The sequence below is a fragment of the Parus major genome, chromosome 10 (assembly GCF_001522545.3).
Source record: "Parus major isolate Abel chromosome 10, Parus_major1.1, whole genome shotgun sequence".
Lineage (NCBI taxonomy): Eukaryota > Metazoa > Chordata > Aves > Passeriformes > Paridae > Parus > Parus major.
In genome coordinates, this window is record NC_031779.1 from 675240 (window position 1) to 692785 (window position 17546).

The 17546-nt window shown below is 54.8% G+C and overlaps 2 protein-coding genes, 1 long non-coding RNA gene and 1 other non-coding gene across 10 annotated transcripts in view; 1 reads left to right on the top strand and 3 right to left on the bottom strand.

Moving 5' to 3' along the window:
- Nucleotides 1–10: 10 nt before the first annotated feature.
- On the bottom strand, nucleotides 11–2569 carry RPS17 (ribosomal protein S17). The gene is made up of 5 exons (XM_015639163.2): nucleotides 2469–2569; nucleotides 2122–2273; nucleotides 1599–1704; nucleotides 476–541; nucleotides 11–141 (listed from the first exon to the last, which is right to left on the bottom strand). Exons 1-5 carry the CDS (start codon nucleotides 2469–2471, stop codon nucleotides 61–63), a joined length of 408 nt encoding a protein of 135 aa, XP_015494649.1. The 5' UTR covers nucleotides 2472–2569; the 3' UTR covers nucleotides 11–60.
- Nucleotides 1854–1981, bottom strand: LOC117244962. The gene has a single exon (XR_004498994.1). It is a non-coding gene; the product is annotated as a small nucleolar RNA SNORA71 (small nucleolar RNA).
- A 117-nt stretch (nucleotides 2570–2686) lies between the features above and the next one.
- On the top strand, nucleotides 2687–4293 carry LOC117244915. Its single transcript, XR_004498871.1, has 2 exons — nucleotides 2687–3074; nucleotides 4086–4293. It is a non-coding gene; the product is annotated as an uncharacterized LOC117244915 (long non-coding RNA).
- The window catches only part of CPEB1 (cytoplasmic polyadenylation element binding protein 1), a 38135-nt gene continuing 23833 nt past the window's right edge, over nucleotides 3245–17546 (bottom strand). For 5 of the 7 annotated variants that reach the window (XM_015639152.2, XM_015639155.3, XM_015639149.3 and 2 more), the window contains 9 exons: nucleotides 11650–11864; nucleotides 9965–10214; nucleotides 9587–9700; nucleotides 9368–9472; nucleotides 8443–8579; nucleotides 7326–7524; nucleotides 5746–5840; nucleotides 5436–5516; nucleotides 3245–4726 (listed from right to left, as the gene is read on the bottom strand). In XM_015639152.2, the coding sequence (XP_015494638.1) occupies nucleotides 4616–4726; nucleotides 5436–5516; nucleotides 5746–5840; nucleotides 7326–7524; nucleotides 8443–8579; nucleotides 9368–9472; nucleotides 9587–9700; nucleotides 9965–10214; nucleotides 11650–11864 (1307 nt within the window). In that variant the 3' untranslated portion in view covers nucleotides 3245–4615. The remainder of the gene's footprint in view (nucleotides 4727–5435; nucleotides 5517–5745; nucleotides 5841–7325; nucleotides 7525–8442; nucleotides 8580–9367; nucleotides 9473–9586; nucleotides 9701–9964; nucleotides 10215–11649; nucleotides 11865–17546) is intronic. The other 2 variants (XM_015639153.3, XM_015639150.3) reach the window with 1 other exon arrangement.

The following is a 17546-nucleotide window of genomic DNA, read 5'->3' on the forward strand; positions in this document are numbered from 1 at the left end:
ACCAGGCAGGTTGAGATGGTTTCCTCACATTTATTGGAAAAGCGACACACAGGGACAGACTCAGAGCGCTCCTCGGGGCGTCTTGAAGTTCATTCCCACTGTGGGCTGTGTCACCTGCAGGTTGGACAAGCTGCCAAAATCCTGGAAAACAGCATGGGAACAACGGGATCAATCACAGCATCCTGCCCACTCTGCAAGGTGTGGGAATATGGTGTGGGCAGCACAAAGGGGAGACCAGTCTGCTCTGGAGATTGACTCCTTGCTGAGGGAATCACCAGAAACGGAGGGTAAGGAACAACCCCACCGTGCTGGTGACAAAGCCCCCACGCACCTACCCTTTCAAAAGCCATACATGAATTAATCCTCAGGACCCAGGGCAGAGGGACACACTTGACACCATCCAGCCACTCAGGGCAGCAGGAGCTGTGCCAGGGAAATGCCAGGAGCTGGGCAGGGAACAGCTGTGGCTACTCACCAGGAGCTTCAGCATTTCCTTGGTGTCCGGGTCCACTTCGATGATCTCCTGGTCCAGGGCAGAGACCTGGGCACAGAGGGAAGAGAAAAGGTACAAGTGATAAAGCCCCACAAGTACCTGGGTGTCTGCACAGCCACTCTGGTCTCATCCCACTGCTGTGGGGAACAGTTCCAGCAGCAGATCCAGGAGCATCCTGATGGAACACAGCTTTCCTGACTGAACACTGCAAGAGGTCACTAGCAGCAGAAGGAAAAGCTTGTTTTATGGCAAATCTTCAGAAACCGAGACCCAACCTGCTCCAGGCCGAGGCTGTTGAGGAGCTGGCACTGGACCTTCAACTGCACCAGTGCTGGCAGTGATCAGTGACACTCACAACTGCCTTGTGACACAAATCCACCACAGTGCCAACAAAGGCTGTCCTACCTCCAGGACCTGTGCCCTCCTGCTCTTCAGTCCCAGAGAAACTTCCTCCAGCCCTGTCCAGACACCAAACTCTACCTCCCACAAGTTTCCTTCCCCAAGAGCTCCATAACACCAGGACTTTTCTACAAAACCACAAACAGTACAGGTTTGTGTGCTGACACTGCACCAACAGCTGCAGCACGGACACCCCTTCCCTGCTTGGAGTCCCTTCCCTGTAACCCTTCTCTGGTGCCAGCACAGAAACCAGCAGCTCTGCCAGGAGCCTCCAGGAAGAGCTGGGAAAGGGGCAAGATGTGCTGTGTCTGAAGGCTACAAGACTGAGGAGAAACAGAAAAAGGGAAGGGCTCCTGAATGACCTCACCCAGGTGACAGGTGAGATCCTGACCCCGTCCAAACAGAGGGTTAAAGGCAAGAGGGTTTTACCAAATCCCTCCCTCTGAGGAGGGATTTCAGCCACTATGAAATATCCTACTTCCCATCAAATTCTTTTTTCCCCAAGTTTTAAGTCAGAAAACCAAACCACAAGAAGTCAACTGCCCTTCCTGTCCCAGGTAACAGCTTTGGAGGGATCCACCCCGGCCCCTTTGATCCAAACCGTCTTCAGGCTCGTCCTGGCTGAGGGTTTGTTTTAAAGAAACTTGGGACCGTTTACAGAGATCTGGCAAGGCAGGATGGAGCGATGGGGAAGCTGGAGCCTCACCTCCGGGACGTAGTTGTCCCTCCTCTCCCTCTCCTCCTCCTGCAGTTTGATGGAGATGCCGCGGACAGGGCCCCTCTGGATTCGCTTCATCAGGTGGGTGACATACCTGCAGGGACACGGGGGTGTCCTGGGCTTTCCCAGGGTTCACGTCACCCATCCCCACACCCCAAATCCTGGAACCACAGCACACCGAGGACAGCTGCCACCATCTACCCCGGCGATATCCCACCACCTCCGGGGACAGCGGAGACGAAGTGTCCGACAGCAACAGGGTTTGGGGGAGACAGAGACCCCCCCAAACACGGGAAAACTCTCGCACTGTTCTCCCTGCACTATCAATGACCCGGCCACGGGTGGGACCGTAATCACTTTCGAATGCAGGGGCCAGCAGGAACCCCCAAACCCTGCCCGAATTCCCCAGGACCTTCCAATGCCCAAACCCCCGGGGACAACCCCAGCTGCCCAGAGCCCATCCGGGGCCCCCCCGGTACCCAAAGCCCACTCGGGGCCCGCAGTCCCTCACCCCGCAATCTTGTTGCGCAGCTTCTTGCTGGGGATGATGGCGATCTCCTCGCACACGCGCTTGTTGGTGTGGAAGTCATTCCCCAGGCGCGTGTAGTACTTCTCGATGATCACCCGCGCCGCTTTCTTCACCGTCTTCGTCCGAACGCGTCCCTAGGCGGGGTGTGCGGGAGGGCCGCCGGTCAGGCTCCGCCGAGCCCAGGCCCAGTCCCCCTTTCCCCAGCACTCCCGGCCCCCGCCGCCCCCCACCGCCCCCCGCCCCGGTCCCCTCCGGTCACCCCAGCCGCTCCCCGCCGTGGGGACGCGGGCCCGCCCGCGGATGGCGGCGGATGGCGGACCCGCACCCACCATGTCGGCGGCGGCCGCGGAAAGAGAGCGGGAGGAGGACGGCAGGCACCGGAAGTCAGCACGGGCCACCGCGCCCCCTGGCGGCTCGGAGGGCTCCGGCGGGGCCGCGGCCTCAGGCGCTCCGCAGCGCCCCGCGGCCCGGAACAGGATCCGCGGGGAGCGGCCCGGGAAGGGAAGTTCAGATCCCGGCGGTGCCAGCCCCTCCCAGCCCTGCTCGAGAGAGGACACCGAGTAGCCACAAACTCGCAGCACCCATGGAAGCGGCAGCAGCCAGGCCCAAAGGAGGAGCGCTGACAACGAGGCTGCTGCAGAGTTAGCGCGGTGGGACCGGGAAAGAGGTCAGAGCCTTCCGTGCTCCAGGGAAACGGGGCACAACAAGGTGTCCGCTGTGGCAGCGTCAGTCCGAACTCCGCCCTCCCCAGCCCCACAGAGAGGAGCCCTGCAGGAGCAGCACCTGCACTGCCACAGTAGGAGAACACAGGGCAACACCGCCTCCTCTCCGATCAGCCTCATCAACTTGTGCTGCAATTAGGGGAGCTCCAGCTGGAGTCCAGAGGCCTGCAGGGACCTCGGAGAAGCGGGACCTGAAAATGCATTGCCTAGCAGGTAGAGCTCCCTCCCAACCGAGTTACCCACCGACAGCATTCATATCTCATAGCTCCATCCATCCCTCCCCCCAAACCACATCCATACCTTCCCCTACACCTCCGGGAAGTGACACCAGAGCCCCTCTGAGCTGCAGAGATCTCCCACGAAGCACACAAGGCACAAGAAAATTGGGTTTTTTTTTGCTGCAACGTGTTTATTATGTGCCAAAAACTACACCACAGCTTACTCCACACGTCTGTAGGAGAGTGCAGTCTTGCCTGCATATACTACAATGAGGTAGAGACTTCACACACAGCTTCACAAAACCCCACAAAGAGCAGCTGGGATATGCAACAATGCAACATCAGCTCAGCAGTAAAGAAAAAAAAAAAAAAACATAGTAAAGAGGGAGAAATTATGACACTGGTTCTTTGGCACACAGCTTCCAATAGAGGGGAAAGTAACAAAATAATAATGATCAGCATAATTAAGGTCTCAAATCCCAGCAGCAGCATTTCAGTCGACTGCACTGATACTCCAAACATCTCGGGAAGGAAAGGAAAATTACTTGTCCCCTCTAAGAGAAAGGGCTCCCAGGAACCTTCATCGTCCACCAAACGCAGCCCTTTTTTAGCTTGTTACAAAAGAAAAGGTAAGTCCTGTGACTTTGTGTGATTAAAAACCTCTATCAACCCCCCATAAGTGCAACTTAAAAAAGTGCAACAAACTATTTAAAACTATATACAGCAGCTCAAAGATCCTCATCCCATCCAGTTTCAAATCCAAAAACAAAAACAAAGCCCGGCCTGTCCCGTTGCAAATCCCTGGATTTACAACGTCCTGCCAGCAGCCCCCAGACACAAATTGCAATAATGTTAAAAGCTGCCAGGAAAAGAAAAGAATCTCTCATTTCAAACGACTTAAAAACTGTTTTTAAGAGTGTAAAAAGGAACTCGTAAAAACCCTCGAGCGTAAAATATGAAATATGATTTGGTTTAAATGAAGAGCAAAGTCTCCTTGTTGTTACAGTAAAAAACGCCAGCTGAACACCCAGGTCACACCATCCAGGTGGGGGTAAATGAATGGAAAGGCACTGTATGGCAACGGCAAAACAATGACCAATGAGACCTGCGCTCTCTCCACCAGTATTGCAAGGAATGTAAAAAAGCGCCTTTAAAAAATAAAAAAACCAGGGCGGAGGCGCCTGTGGCGACGCCTCCGCGACACATGGCCCTTGGTTGGTTGGGTTTATTCGTTTTCAATTTTTGCTTCTCATCAGCAAACCAGGAACCAAAGTCTGGGAACTGCAGAATGGCTTGAGGGGCACTCCCCCCCTCAAAACACCCTCAAACAAACCCCAACAAAACTCACTGTGCATTAGTGCAGAAACAAAAAGACCAGCAAGTGCAAACATGAATGTAAGATTTTTGTTTTTTCCCCGTCAGTCCTCAGGAAGAACGTTCCCAGCCGGGCCTGGCTCCGGCAGGCGCTGCTGCGCTCTCCTCGTGGCAGCTTCTCCCAGGACTCTGCCCGCGCCCGCCCCGCGCCCCGGCGGCCCCTTAGCTGGAGTCCCGGTTCTTCTGGTTGCGCATCAGCGGGCGGTGGTGGCGCAGGACCTCCATGGAGTGCTGCCAGTGCCAGCACGAGCGGCAGAAGTACTTGAAGCAGATCTGTGGGCAGAGCACAGGGGCAGCACTGGGGCGTCTCCAGCAGCAAAGAACCAGCAGAGCCGCTCCTCCCCTTGCTCCCTGCCCCGTTTCACGGCACCCACCGGCACGGCAGATCCATGGGCTGGGGAGAGGGAATGCCAGCCATGCTGTGGAGGGCCTGCTGTGCCCAGCTTCCATCTTTTGAATGGATTTGAAAATCAGGGCTTGTGCACTGGGGCAGCAGCTGGGCTCTCCCATCACTCCATGGCATTCCTGCCTCCTGCTCATATCCCATCCCAGCTCTGCAGGAAGCTGCCAGAGCCCAGCCAAGCTCCTTCATGGCAGTGATGTGATGTCAGCCAGAGCTCCCTGTGCCTCAGGGGGATGCACCCTGACCCCAGCTCATCACGGCCCACAGAGCAGCAGCCTCCCTCCCCTCAGGGGCACCAGTCATTCCCGCTCTAGGGCCCAGTGCTGGCACAGCACCAGCAAACTGCAGCACCCTGGCCTCAAAGCTGGGTGGACATTGCCTGCCTGGGCCTCCTGGCAAGTACCAGAGTTGCCCTCCCCAGGAAGGCTGCACCTCCTCCAAAGCAAGGCCACCCTCCCAGCTGAGCCCCATCTTGCCCACTGGGCAAGAGCCAGGTTATATATCCCCAAAACCAGCCACAGGGGCAGCCCCCTCCTGGAGGAAACCCCCGAGCACAGGCTGCAGGAGAAGTGGCCTTACCTGGTCTCTGCAGAAGAATGGGCCAGGCTGGGCATTGCACACCTGGCACATGGAGTCCTCCAGGTACGGGTCAATCTGAACCTGCAGGAGAATGAGGCAGTGGCATGGAGCAGCACCAGGGTGACTGCCCTCTCTCCCTTGGTACCTCCAATCCATCCCCAGCAGCACCCCTGGGGCTGGCAGAGCAACAGTCCCACTTCCTGCTGCTTGAGCTGGAATATGGGGCAGGCTCCATGCACACTGCTGCTCCCAGCAGCACCACACCCATCACACAGACCCCTCCCTGGGCTGTCCCACCAGCCCCACTCACCTTCTTGGTAAACTTGGTGGTTTTGATCTCCACAAATGCAGCAGTCACAGCCTTCAGGTAACTGCGCTGGTTGTTGAAGGTGACACGGCCTGACCCTGGAATAAGCCAGACCACAGCTGTTAGAGAGGAACAGCAGAGATCAAGAAGGAACCCACTGTCAGCACCACCCCTTCCCTGGTGCCACTCAGACAGGGAAACAGTTTTGACAGGGAGATGGTATCCAGGGCCTAGGGGATCCTCCTGCCTCCTCCAGGCACCACATTCCCAGGAGCAGCAGGAGAGCTTCACACTACACCTGATACACACCAGTGCTGAGACAGCTCAGCAGCTTTTATTCCCAGCCTCCCCCTCACTCCAGAGCCTTGTGTTTTGCAGCCTCATTGCTAGTCAGCAGCATTCCAGCACCACTCGCTTCCAGCCAAGGTCTGTTAAGCTCCAGGACTGACACTGGCAGATCCCTACAGCTCAGCCACAGGATGAAGTGCAACCCAAAACCCATCCATTCCCCTCCCAAAGCATTGCACAGGACACAAGCAGGAGGGCCTGGATCCAGCCTGGGGTTACAGGAGATGTCCTCAGTCAGCACAACCAACCAGGGCACAGCTTAGTTACCGAAACTGAGCTCTGACTGCTGCAACTATCAGACAGCTCCAAGGGTGGAAGTGCCACAGAGCTGCTGGGAGATGGATCTTGCCTACTTGGAGCAACCTGGGCTCTGCATGAACCACAGGAGGTTGGGGTCACGTGCTGGGACCTCACAGGGAGGTTCTGAAACACCTCATCCACAGTCACACTGAGAATCTGCCTGAAGTCTCACTCCCTTCCATTCCCACCCCCCTTGAGACTGTCCCCATAGAGGCACTTCAGGGACTTTGCAGCACCTCATGCACATCCTAAACCTGAGCCCTTGCCCAGAAAAGCCTGACTGCTATCCAAGGACACTGACCAAGCACTGACAACTCTGCACTACCAAGCTTTGACACTGTTACTGCCTGGCAACACCAGGAGATCCATGCTCTCTGAAAATTTATGACTTGCTGCAGCCTGAGTCTGGAAAGCTGGTCCTCAGGCACAGGCTGTGGGTTTTTTCCAACAGAGCAGCCACCTCAGTGCTGTCTCCTGGCCCATCTGGCCTCCAGGAAGGTTCACAGGTCATGACACACCATGTTTCAGCTCTGGTAACAAGAGCCCAAGAATGGGTTAAGACTCACAGCTGTCTCTGCCCTGGGAATGGAAAAGCAGCTACAGCAGCATCCAACAACCACTAACAGCATTGAACAAGGACAGAGAAACCTTCAACAATGCCTAAAGGCATATTTGAAACTTCAGGCTGCTCTGAAATGATCCAGGACTTTCCAATTCCCAGACACATCAGCTCTATCAGGCCAGCCTAAGGCTGGTCTTGCCTCTCCCAAGGCCAGGAGATGAGAAGCACAGACTGTAGAAGAGGTTGGACAGCATCTGCTCTCTGAGCCTGGCACCTGGGCAGACTTCCAACAGAAGGACAAGCCAAGGGCACACTGCAGCCTCCTCACCACATGTCAGGGGTGACCACCAATCCCAGTGGAATCATCACTTACCTATGGGATACTTGTGCTTGTCGGTGTCGATGCCAGCATAGACCACCCCTCCAAACAGGTCGTACATGACGGCTGCCAGGGCCTCTGCATTCAGCATCCCGTGCAGGGCCCCCACAAACACCGTCTTGCTGGGGTCCAGCCGCTGCGAGGGGCTGCGCACAAAGTTGCTGTCGGCCAGCACCCATGGGATCACCTGCACCTGCAACCAGGAGCACCCCTGAACCTCAGACTTCAACCCCGAGCTGCAAATATCATTTGTTATCTGTTGCTGCTCAGGGTCCACATCCATCTACAGCTCCAGACACCTCCAAGAAAACCCACAAGGGGACAAAACAAACTCTGCTTCCAGCTGAACTGGAACTCAAGTCAGCAGTTCCTTATGGGTGGCAGCCAGAGGACAATCCACATCCCTCCAACCTGTGTTTATGGCCCAGTCAGGTACCTCCCAGCACAGGAGCCTGATGTTGGAGTGGACCACTGGAATAATCACCCACTGCCAGCTCCATGAGGAGCTCCCATCTGCTCTGCAGCTGATTGAAGGCTCTGGAGTCTAGAGCACAATTTGTGCCTGTCTAGATTAAGAGCTGCATCTCCATCTTTAACTCCCTGAACTCAGGCACTTGTCTGTGATCTGAGGTCTCCCCTTTCCCATAAACCCAAGCTAAGCCCCGGGCAGCCCCAGCACCCCCAAAGCACAGGTCAGCCAGCCAAGGCCATGCTGGGGAGTGGCCTGGGATACAAAATATCTGACTGCTGAGCATGAGTCATTTGTTCTGCAAGCAGAGGAGGCCTGACAAAGCACCTGAGGGATCCCAGTCTATCTCTGCAAGCAAGGGCATGATGGAAGCAGCACAGAGCAGTCAAATCCTGGTTTCCATGCTCTGTCCAAGCTAACTGAAGCCTGGAGGCAGGGTCTGCCACCAACCCAGGAGCTCCAGGTTGGTTTTGACATAAGCTGTTATGAGGGACACAAACACCGAGCTGACACATCCCTACCACAGGCACAGCAGTCAAAGCCAGGAGCCAGCTGCCGTTCCAGCCCCGCTTTCACCTCCTCCAGGCATGTCCCTCTGCATCCCCTGCTGCCATGTCAGGCTGCTCTCACAGCTCTGCTCACCTCTTTGCAGCGCATCCTGCGGCTGGACATCTTGAAGTAGTACTCACTGAGCCCGTCGGGGCTCAGCAGGTCCTGGGAGCAGGCCTGGAGCAGCGCACGCACTGACTTCTCTGACTCAAACACCAGGTAGACATATCCTTTTGGAAGGGAAAGAAGCAGCTGTTAGAGCTGTGCTGGAGCAGGAGCAGATCATCCCAATTTCCAGTCATCCTCAAAAATCACTCTTGGGTGCCACCTGAAGTATCTGTGTGGTAGCTCTTGCTGCTCCCAGCAGACTCTTACATTTAAGCCAGGCTAGGATGAGCCCAAACCTGGGATGAGCACAGCATGAGGGGCAGGATGCCCAGGTCCAGGGCCACTGTTTGTCATCCATAAACCACACCTGGACATGCCAGGTGGGCACCACCAGCCTGGCCACAACAAGGTCTGCAGAAAAACAGACCCTGTTTCATATATTTAGGATGGCCTGGCTCAAATACAGTCCAGGGTTTTAAAGCCCGTTCCATGGATGCCAGTGCTCTACCTCACATTGCTCCGGTGACTGAATGAGGCTATCAGGCACTACAGGGCCTCCAAACCAGCCACTTCCTACCCTGTAACCTGGTAACAATACGCCACAGCCCAGCTGCACACACTGCCAGTGGGATCAGCAGCTGTTCCAGAGCCACAGCCCCACACAGGGCTCCAGAAACACCCAGAGAAGGTTCCCCCAGCCCACAGTTCTGCCCAAATCCTACTACAGATGGATGAGGACGCTGGGTTTGGGGTACCAGTGCTCTGCAGCCCAGGTGCAGACCCAAGTGAGGGCAGGACATTACCCCAGGTGCTCTGTACCATCCAGTCACCAGCATGCAGCTGTACCATCCCAGCATCCGTGCTGTAATATAGCATGGGAAAAAAGTAACCCTACCGTGTTCGCTATTACCTTTAGGCATATTACCTTTGGGAGGACAGCGTGGGTGTTTGCCATCCTTACCGGGCCACTCCACACTCAGGGAGCCAAAAACACGGAAAGTGTTGATCAGCCCAGCTACAGACAGAAGGAGAAACGTCAGTGTCCCCTCTAAAAAGCTCCATCCTGCACCCTCCCCAAGGTCAACACCCAAAGCCCTGACATGAGGCCCCACTTCCCAGGTGTGCTCACCTTCTGTAATGTCCCACGGGACCCCTCCCAGGAACACTTTGCAGGAATAGACAGGATTCTTGTAGTTTCGGGGAGGCAGCTGCCCGCTCCAGGTGCAGGTTGCTTCATTCACAGCTTGGAGAAGACACCAGTAATACTCAGTACAAGATAATTTCTTGCTCACTCTCCCCACAGGCCTCCCCATATTCCTCAACTACAGGCTGAGCAGAGCTGCACAGCCACAGGCAGCTACCCTGACCCACCTGCTCTCTCAGCAGGTAGAGCCAGAGTCAGCCTTGGGCTTGGAGCAAGCTCTACACTCAGCCAGTGTCTGCACAGAGGCCACCTGCTCTCCTCCAAAGTGTGGGACCATCCACTGGACCCCCCTTCCCAACTCACCTGCTGCCTGCCGATGCAGCCGGGCTTCTCTTTCAATACTGAAGGGGTCTTCTGGAGAGTCCAGGAGATCCCAGGAAGGCCACGCAGATGCTCCAGGCCATCTTTTGGATGCACTGGCCGGGGAAGAAGTTACTGCAGCCAGGGCAGCCTGATCTTGATCCAGCTGGGATCCCACTCCCATCTTCAAGGGGTCTCTTGACACCCCACTGAGAGGCAGGAAGGGCAGAGGAGGGGATATGCGAAGGCTTGACTGCAAGAGAAAAGCCATGTTGGAAATCCAGCTCTGAGTAAAAGCACACAGTGCCAGGGGTGAGTGTGATACACTGGGGCTCTAGCCTTGCTCATGGCAGGAAAGAGAGCTCTCAGGGATCTCTTGAGACCTGACAGAGGCAAGAAAGCAGCAACCCCAACTCATCCCAGCACCTAGAAAAGCCCTGGGCCATTCTCCACTGAACCTGTGATTAGCAGCAGGGATCTTTAAGCAGGAGGCTCTTCAAACCACCAAGCCAACATTTACCCCTGGCTGTACGGCCTCAAGAAGAACTGGGAACCCCAGGAGGAGCCTCAGACTCTGTGCTGTGCCTGCAGTGGGCAGGGCTTGTTGGAAGTGCCCAGGGGCTCTGCAGGCACTCATCCTCTTGGCACAGCTCCAGGGCTGCCTGACCAGGGAATGGGCACCATTGAGCACAGCCCCTTCCAGGGCAGGAGGAAGGAAAGCTCAGATCACTGGAACAGCAGAGGCAAGGTGCTGCACAGCTCAGTGCGAGCTGCACTGCTGATCTGTCCCTGTGCTGCCACGGCAGGGCCGTGCTGGGAGCCCTGCCCCTCACCAACAAGGCCAGCACAGAGCCCTGTGCCCTGCACCACCTGCCACCATCGCTGCCTGGGTGCTGCAGCCACTCACACATCCTGATTCTCCACTGTGGATCACAGCAGAATCAACCTCACATCCAGCCAGCTCTGTCCTTCACACCCACCCTAACAGAGGGGTCAGGGCCACGGTGACACCACAGCAGAGCCTGGAGCAGCTCCTGGCTTTACTCTCCTGTGTGCCACGGCCAGGTCATGCAGCAGCATTACAGAGCTGGCTGGAGCCAGGCTGTCCTGATGGCACCCAGAGCTGCCACTTGCACCCACCACAGACCCATCAGAGCACACTGGGGCAGCCAGGCAGACACTCACTTGCTCCCTTTCAAGTTTAGCTGTGCTTTAGGGAACAGGAGCAGGCTAGACCCAGTTTGCTCTATAAGAAACCATCCTTATTGAGATGGAGAAGTGCAGTCAGCAAATAGGAAGAGCAATGAAAGGCAAGGACAGGAGCTCCTGAGAAATCCAGGCTGGATCAGCCACCTCCCTGCTGGAATCAGGGCACAGATACCACCACCCTGCCACACATCAGCTCAAGCACCAAAAATCCCTCTGGGAGCTACTGTAACTCAGTAAGGCTGCAAGCACAGACCAAAAATGTTAGCTTAGAAGTAAAAAAACATGAGGCTACTGCTGACTTGTGCTCAAGGACTGCATGAGCAGCCTTTTTCCCAAACCCTGGGCTGTGCCAGTGTGTGCACAAGAGCTCCTCCCAGCATTCTTTCCCCCTCCTGAGCAGGCAGGGCTCTGGCTGGTAGCTCCACTCAGCTATTCTGTGCCCCCCAAAAACACAACAAGACCCCAGGACCCAAACTTACAATCAAGTCTGAGAGGTGGTCAGAACCAGAGCTGAACCCACTGGTGTCCGAGTCCGAGGGGCTGCTGGAGCGGGAGTCCAGGAGGGAGCGGGAGTTCCTCAGCGATGGTGTGGGAAACTTTTCTGGCAGGTCTGAACCAATGGGGTCTAAAGGCAGAAAACCCAGCGGGGGCTTGCTCAGGACGTTCCCAAGAGGGTTACTCAGCATGCTGAGAACTGCAACAGAGAGGGACAGAGTCTGTCAGGGCTGCAGCACAACACTGCTCCTTCCACCTGGCTCCTGTGGCCCAGGAGGCCACCAGGCTCCCACCAGCCCACAAATATCATGTCTGGGAGGTGGCACCTCTGGTGTTTGCCATCAGTTGGGCCATGGTGCTGCACAGAACCCAGAACAGCCTGGTGCTGCTGACAAACAAAGGTGGGTTATAAGACAAGACTGGCCAGGAGAACACACTTCATCTGGGACAAGTTCAGAGATCCCACATCCCAGGTTACAGACCTGTGTTCTGGGACAGGGCCCTCTGCCCAGTCCATGCCATTCCCTGACACTCGTCCTGGAGCAAGCTGGGGCTTGGGGCAGGGGGGCGCAGCTCCCCAGGGATGGGGGCACACACCAGTGGCAGGCACACCTGGCCCACCAGCAGGAATTTTCAGGCCCACAGGTAGGAAGGACACTGCTCCCATCACCCCTGCCAGGAGCCAGCTGTGGGCAGCCTGGGCTGCTGACAGGGAAGGCTTTGCTGCCCCTGGTGTGTATTCACAGCAAGTCTGCCTGGTCAGGCCTCTGCCCCAGAGCCTGCAGATGAGGATGTGTCAGACTGCTTCCCTCAAACTGCAGGTTTTCCTCCCACTGAGGAGATGAGGAGAATCCAGGAAAACGCCTCCCTACAAAGAGAGCTGCTTCTGAGCAGAGGTCCAGGCCATCCAAAGGTCATAAAGTCACATCCTGGTCAGTGATGTGGGGGCAGCTGCCACCCACAAGGAGAGGGAATGTAGGGCAGGGATCCCACAGGGGCACAACACCAGCCAGCCTATTCAAAAAGAGCAAGTCTCAGCAAGCTGAATGTGTACCCAAACCAAGTGAAAAGAGCAAAGCATTCAGAAATGGTTTTAATTATTCACAGGCTGCAAAACAAGGCAGCTTGCCCTGAAGCTTTCTGTCTTCAGCAAAGCAAATTTGGGATCCACTCGAGCTCCTCCAAGCCCCACCTGATCTCAGCAAGCTGAACCACAAGGTTTCAAACCCAGATTTTCAGCAGCTCCTACACAGATGAGGATTAATAATCCAAACCAGCAGCCAAACCAGGAGAGCACCAACACCATCCTGCTCGAGTGCACCACGGTCAGACACTAGGACAGCGTGGTGTCAGCGCCAGGGAGAGCTGCTGAGCACCACAGAGGCAAGATGCTGAGATGTAGCTATCCCAAGCTGCATTATCCAATGGCACACCTGCAGGGAAGCTGGCATCTTCAGTCCCACACCTGGGGAAAAACCTCACCACCCCAATCTATGAAGTCACACAGGTATAGGCGGGTCCTTTACTTGAAGCATCTCCCTCAACTCAAAGCAGAGCCATCAGCAACAGTCACAATATCTTCCCACATTTGCAGAGCCTTATCCTTGTGAAATTCCCCTGTTTTGGCTGCATCATGGAACTAGGAACTCACCTCTGACCACACTGAGAAGGGGACCTTCTGCCCTTTGCTCTCCTGGACAGGCAGCACCTGTGCTCAAACCCAGCCCTGCAGCCACAGGAAAATACTGGCCAGCCCAGCAGTCCTTACCTGGGCAGAGCCCGGGCAGCAGCAGCCCTGGGACCGAGGCAATGTGACACAGCCAGGGAGGAGATGCTCCCTCCTAGTCACAGCTCCGAGCAGGGCATAGCATCTCCCAGCCCCGGCAAGCCGCGCTCACTGCTCTGCCGACTTCTCTGAAGCCACGTGATGTGTTTAAAAATACAGCCGGCGTATTGTTCTGGGGAGACAGCTGAATCTGTCCAACAGGCTCCAAAATCTGATTAGTCACTAAACAGCACAAGAGGCAAAGCAAAGCAGCTGATCCCACAGCCCAAGCCTTGCTGCCAACAAACGCTCCCGCGCTGACACCCTCCTCCTTCCCCAGCCAGTGAGGACCGTGGGTTTGGAACGCCGGCAGCCCTACGCTGACCCTAGCTGCACAGCATTCCAGAGACCTGGAGCAGCTCATGCCAGGCAGACTGCTACCAGATAATGCTGCCCTGCATCTCCTGGTTGGCAGAGATGTAGAACCAGAACTCCATTAAGGATGCCACAGCAAGGGTTTGAGGCTCATCAGGAGCTTCCAGTGGCATTACAGGGTCCAGCTACTCTGCCCCATTTATGGTATCCTCATCTCTGCCACCACATACACATTTCTCCCAGGATTTCTCAGCTCTCACAGCAGCTACAAAACCAGTAAGACCAGTATAAGTATGAGATACACTGAAGTGGCAGGATTACTGGCCTTTAAAAGGCTCTACTGTCTGGGCATTTACCGGCGCATAAAATCCTGCCAGCTTCAACTGCCCCAATCCTAACCTCATGTCCTGGAAGTGCTGACATCCTGCTGTTAACATGGATAGATTCTATCCAGTCCAGCAGCTTTGACAGCTCTGCACCAGCAGCACTTGGTTACACACTCTACAGGACAAACTGAGCTCATGGAGACCCCACATCAACCCAGTGGACCTGACTCAGATTCACCTGGTACCCACAGCCACTCACAGGGACATTGGGATGAAAAGCCATGAGCCAAACTCAGCATTTCCACTTTTATCCTTGCTCAGTGACCAGGCTGTGTGCCCTAACACCAGTCTGTGCAGGTAGCCTAGGAAACACCTGCATGAGACACTCATTCCTCAGCACCATCCCAAAGGCATCCTGCTCTAACTCCCTGCTCCAGCCCACCAAACCCCTCCTGAAGAATGGGGCACAAGAGCCCAACACAGCCTGCCCACCTAAAAAAAGCCTTCAAAGCATTGGGGCCACACTTCTTGAAGAGCTGACCTTGTCTCCCCTTCCAAGTACACAGCTCTTGTAAGAGAAAAAAAAAAAAAAAATCACTCCCAACACACACACAAGATGCATCAGCAATTCCTGGAGACAAGAGCATCCCTGCAAGTCCCAAAATGAAAAAGCAAATACCATGGAACTTCTCAGGGTAAGAAAAGAACATGAGTGCAAAGAAATGTTTTTCACACCTAGAGGGGAAATTTTAACTCAGGGGTCAATGTGGCTCCCATTCATCACTCACACAGCAAGAGCTTCTGGAACTTTTCCTGCCTCTGCTCAATGCAGCAAGGGAAGCACATGGCAATGCTCCTCTGCAGGGGACAGCAGAAAAGGAGCTTTTAATAGAATCTGGGCACTGACTTTTGACTCACTGCTGCAGCTCTAATGCCTGATGCAGAGCCAGCGTGCTCTGCTCCATCTCTGGGCATGCCAGCCCAGCACTGGCAGGTTTGAGCTCTGTAGAACAGCCCTGACACCACATGACACTGCCAGGTCCTGGCCACACAGGCCGTTCCCTGGAGAAGGAGCATTTTTCAAACTACTCTTCCTTAGCTGAGCTTTCCCTAGTGACTGCTGTTTGGATACCATTACTCCTGCATCACCCCAAGGCCCCTAAAACTCAGGGGAGCGCTCTCAAGACTCTCAGACCCATCACACCTGAGCCAGACCCCTGACAGAAACAAGCAACTACACTGAACCCACAGTGGTAGCTTCAACTCTTGAAGTCAACTCTACCTGTAGACCCCAAATTATCCTTCAAATCCCATTACCAGCCACTGAACATGAGTTTACCCCATCTCAAGCAGATTGCTCCACCAGCACAAGATGCAATTCAGAGCAAACTCTGGGAAGGTGTCCCAACAGCAAAATGCAAAATCTAAGCACTAAGAACAACATTTACTATTCCATCCACTTGTCACAACATGCAATTTAAGATCTTCAGCACCTGCCCAGGACCTTGGAGCACACAGTTCTTCACTGCATGCTGTAATTCACAGCCATTTGATACTTAGACCTTCCTGGTAGCTTTGCCCATGCCCATTCTGAAAGAGATGAATGTTAAGATGAGCCCCAAGGATTGCTGGTGCTAGCAGCTCAGGGAAAGAAAGGCTCTGGGAAAATAAACACTGTGTGATGACAAATGACAGTTCATTGCCTTGGATAACAGCTTAAGAGCAACAGGATCATTTAGGTGAAGGAAAAGACCTCCAAAATAGAGTTCAACCTTTGACCAATCACCACCTTACCAGCTGGACTGGAGCACAAGTGCCACATCCAGATATTTCACATGGAGCATCCACTGAGTTTACACCTGACAGCTGACCAGAACCTCAGCCACCTCTACAGTGCCCTTTGAACAAAATGCTTCATCTCAGCTCTCTGGGAGACCACCCAGCCAACAGCACATACTATCAGTGCTGATGCTTTTCAGTCCCTGGTGCATCACTTTAGTCAAATTATCCATAAACTGGATATAACTAGTAACTTTTGCCCAGAGCAAAAATCCCTCTTATCCAGCAGCTGCCCAGGTCCTGCCACTCAAGTTCTTTCTCCACGCTCAGAGCATCAGTGGGAGCTCCCCCATGGCTGAGAACAGCATTTGCCACACCCCTCAGAGTCTGGAGACAGATGGAGAGTGGGCCAAGAAGTCCTGTTGCAGGAGCAGTTTGCCAGGACCAGTCCTTCAGCTGCCAGCCGTGTCTGGCACCCGCAGACCGCACTGACACCGCACTGGCCGTGGCCCCAGGGCCAGGGGAGCATACACTCTTTTAGAAGTTATGCTCTGGAGATGTGTTCCAGCCTTTAGAAACTCACTGCAGGGCTGGGAAAAGACTACTTTGAAGAGTCCAGGACTTGTCTGAGCAAGGCCTTTGGAGGGTCACCTCCAGCGAGGTTAGGCAGAGGGACATTGCTCAGCACAAGAAGGACAGCAGGCTGTCAAGACCCACCCCCCTGCATCCACCACAGGCTAGAAGTCCACCTTTCTGCCTGGATCTCCCCACTGGAATGCTCCTTACCAGGAGAAATAAGGTACAAGAGCCAGGTTTCAGTGACATCTGCCAAGCCCAGAGGCTGCAGCACCATCTACACATTTGGGGCAGGGCAGCAGAGGGGATAAGCAGTGTGACTGAGGCCCTGGAGACTGAATACAGTGCACTTTCTTTTGTCATGCATCAAATAAGCTTGTAAAGTTCAAAAAAAACCTGATGTCCTAAACAATAGCCTGCTGCAATTCCAGAAAAACAGCTCGTCTGCAGTTTTTACCACCCAGCCAAGCTCTGCCCTGGTGGGGTGGGAGCAAGCTGAATGTTTTAGTCAGCCAAAAAGCAGCACCTCCTACAGACACTGAGAAACTCCATGGCAAGAGAACCATTTGCATGCCTGAAAAGCAAATGGGCACCTCAACCACCTCCTGCAGCAGCAGTTCAGCAGTGACACACAGCCAGACAAGCTGCCAGGGTGAGCTTACCCTCCTCACACACAACCACCAAGCAGCTCCAAGCTCATGGCAGGGAAGGGCTGACCAACATTCCAGTCTAATCCTAAATTTCAGCACTTCTTACTTGGAGCTGTGGGACCTGGAGCTGCCCAAAAGGAGACCACACAGCCACAGCACAGGAACATTGACTGGAGCAGGGCCTGCAGCAGCTGCAGTGGCAGATGTGGAGCTGGAGCACACAGAACAGGGACAGGATTTGCTTGGCACAGGGAAGGCACACAAGGGATTCTCCCCGTTTACCAAACTCTTACAGGGGCACAAAAAACCCAAGGAAAAGCTGCACCAAGAGCAGTGGCACAAAAATTTCTTCCTTTTAAGTAGAGCAGCCATGGGACAAGGCCCAGAGCTAGAGGGAACTGAGTCCTTAT

Bases quoted from the DNA above. Each gene is read 5' to 3' on its own strand.
- RPS17 (XM_015639163.2), bottom strand. The intron at 1,705-2,121 runs GTGAGGGACTGC...GTGTCCCTGCAG, and splicing joins CTGCGCAACAAGATTGCGGG to GTATGTCACCCACCTGATGA. The intron at 542-1,598 runs GTGAGGCTCCAG...CTCTGTGCCCAG, and splicing joins GGGACAACTACGTCCCGGAG to GTCTCTGCCCTGGACCAGGA.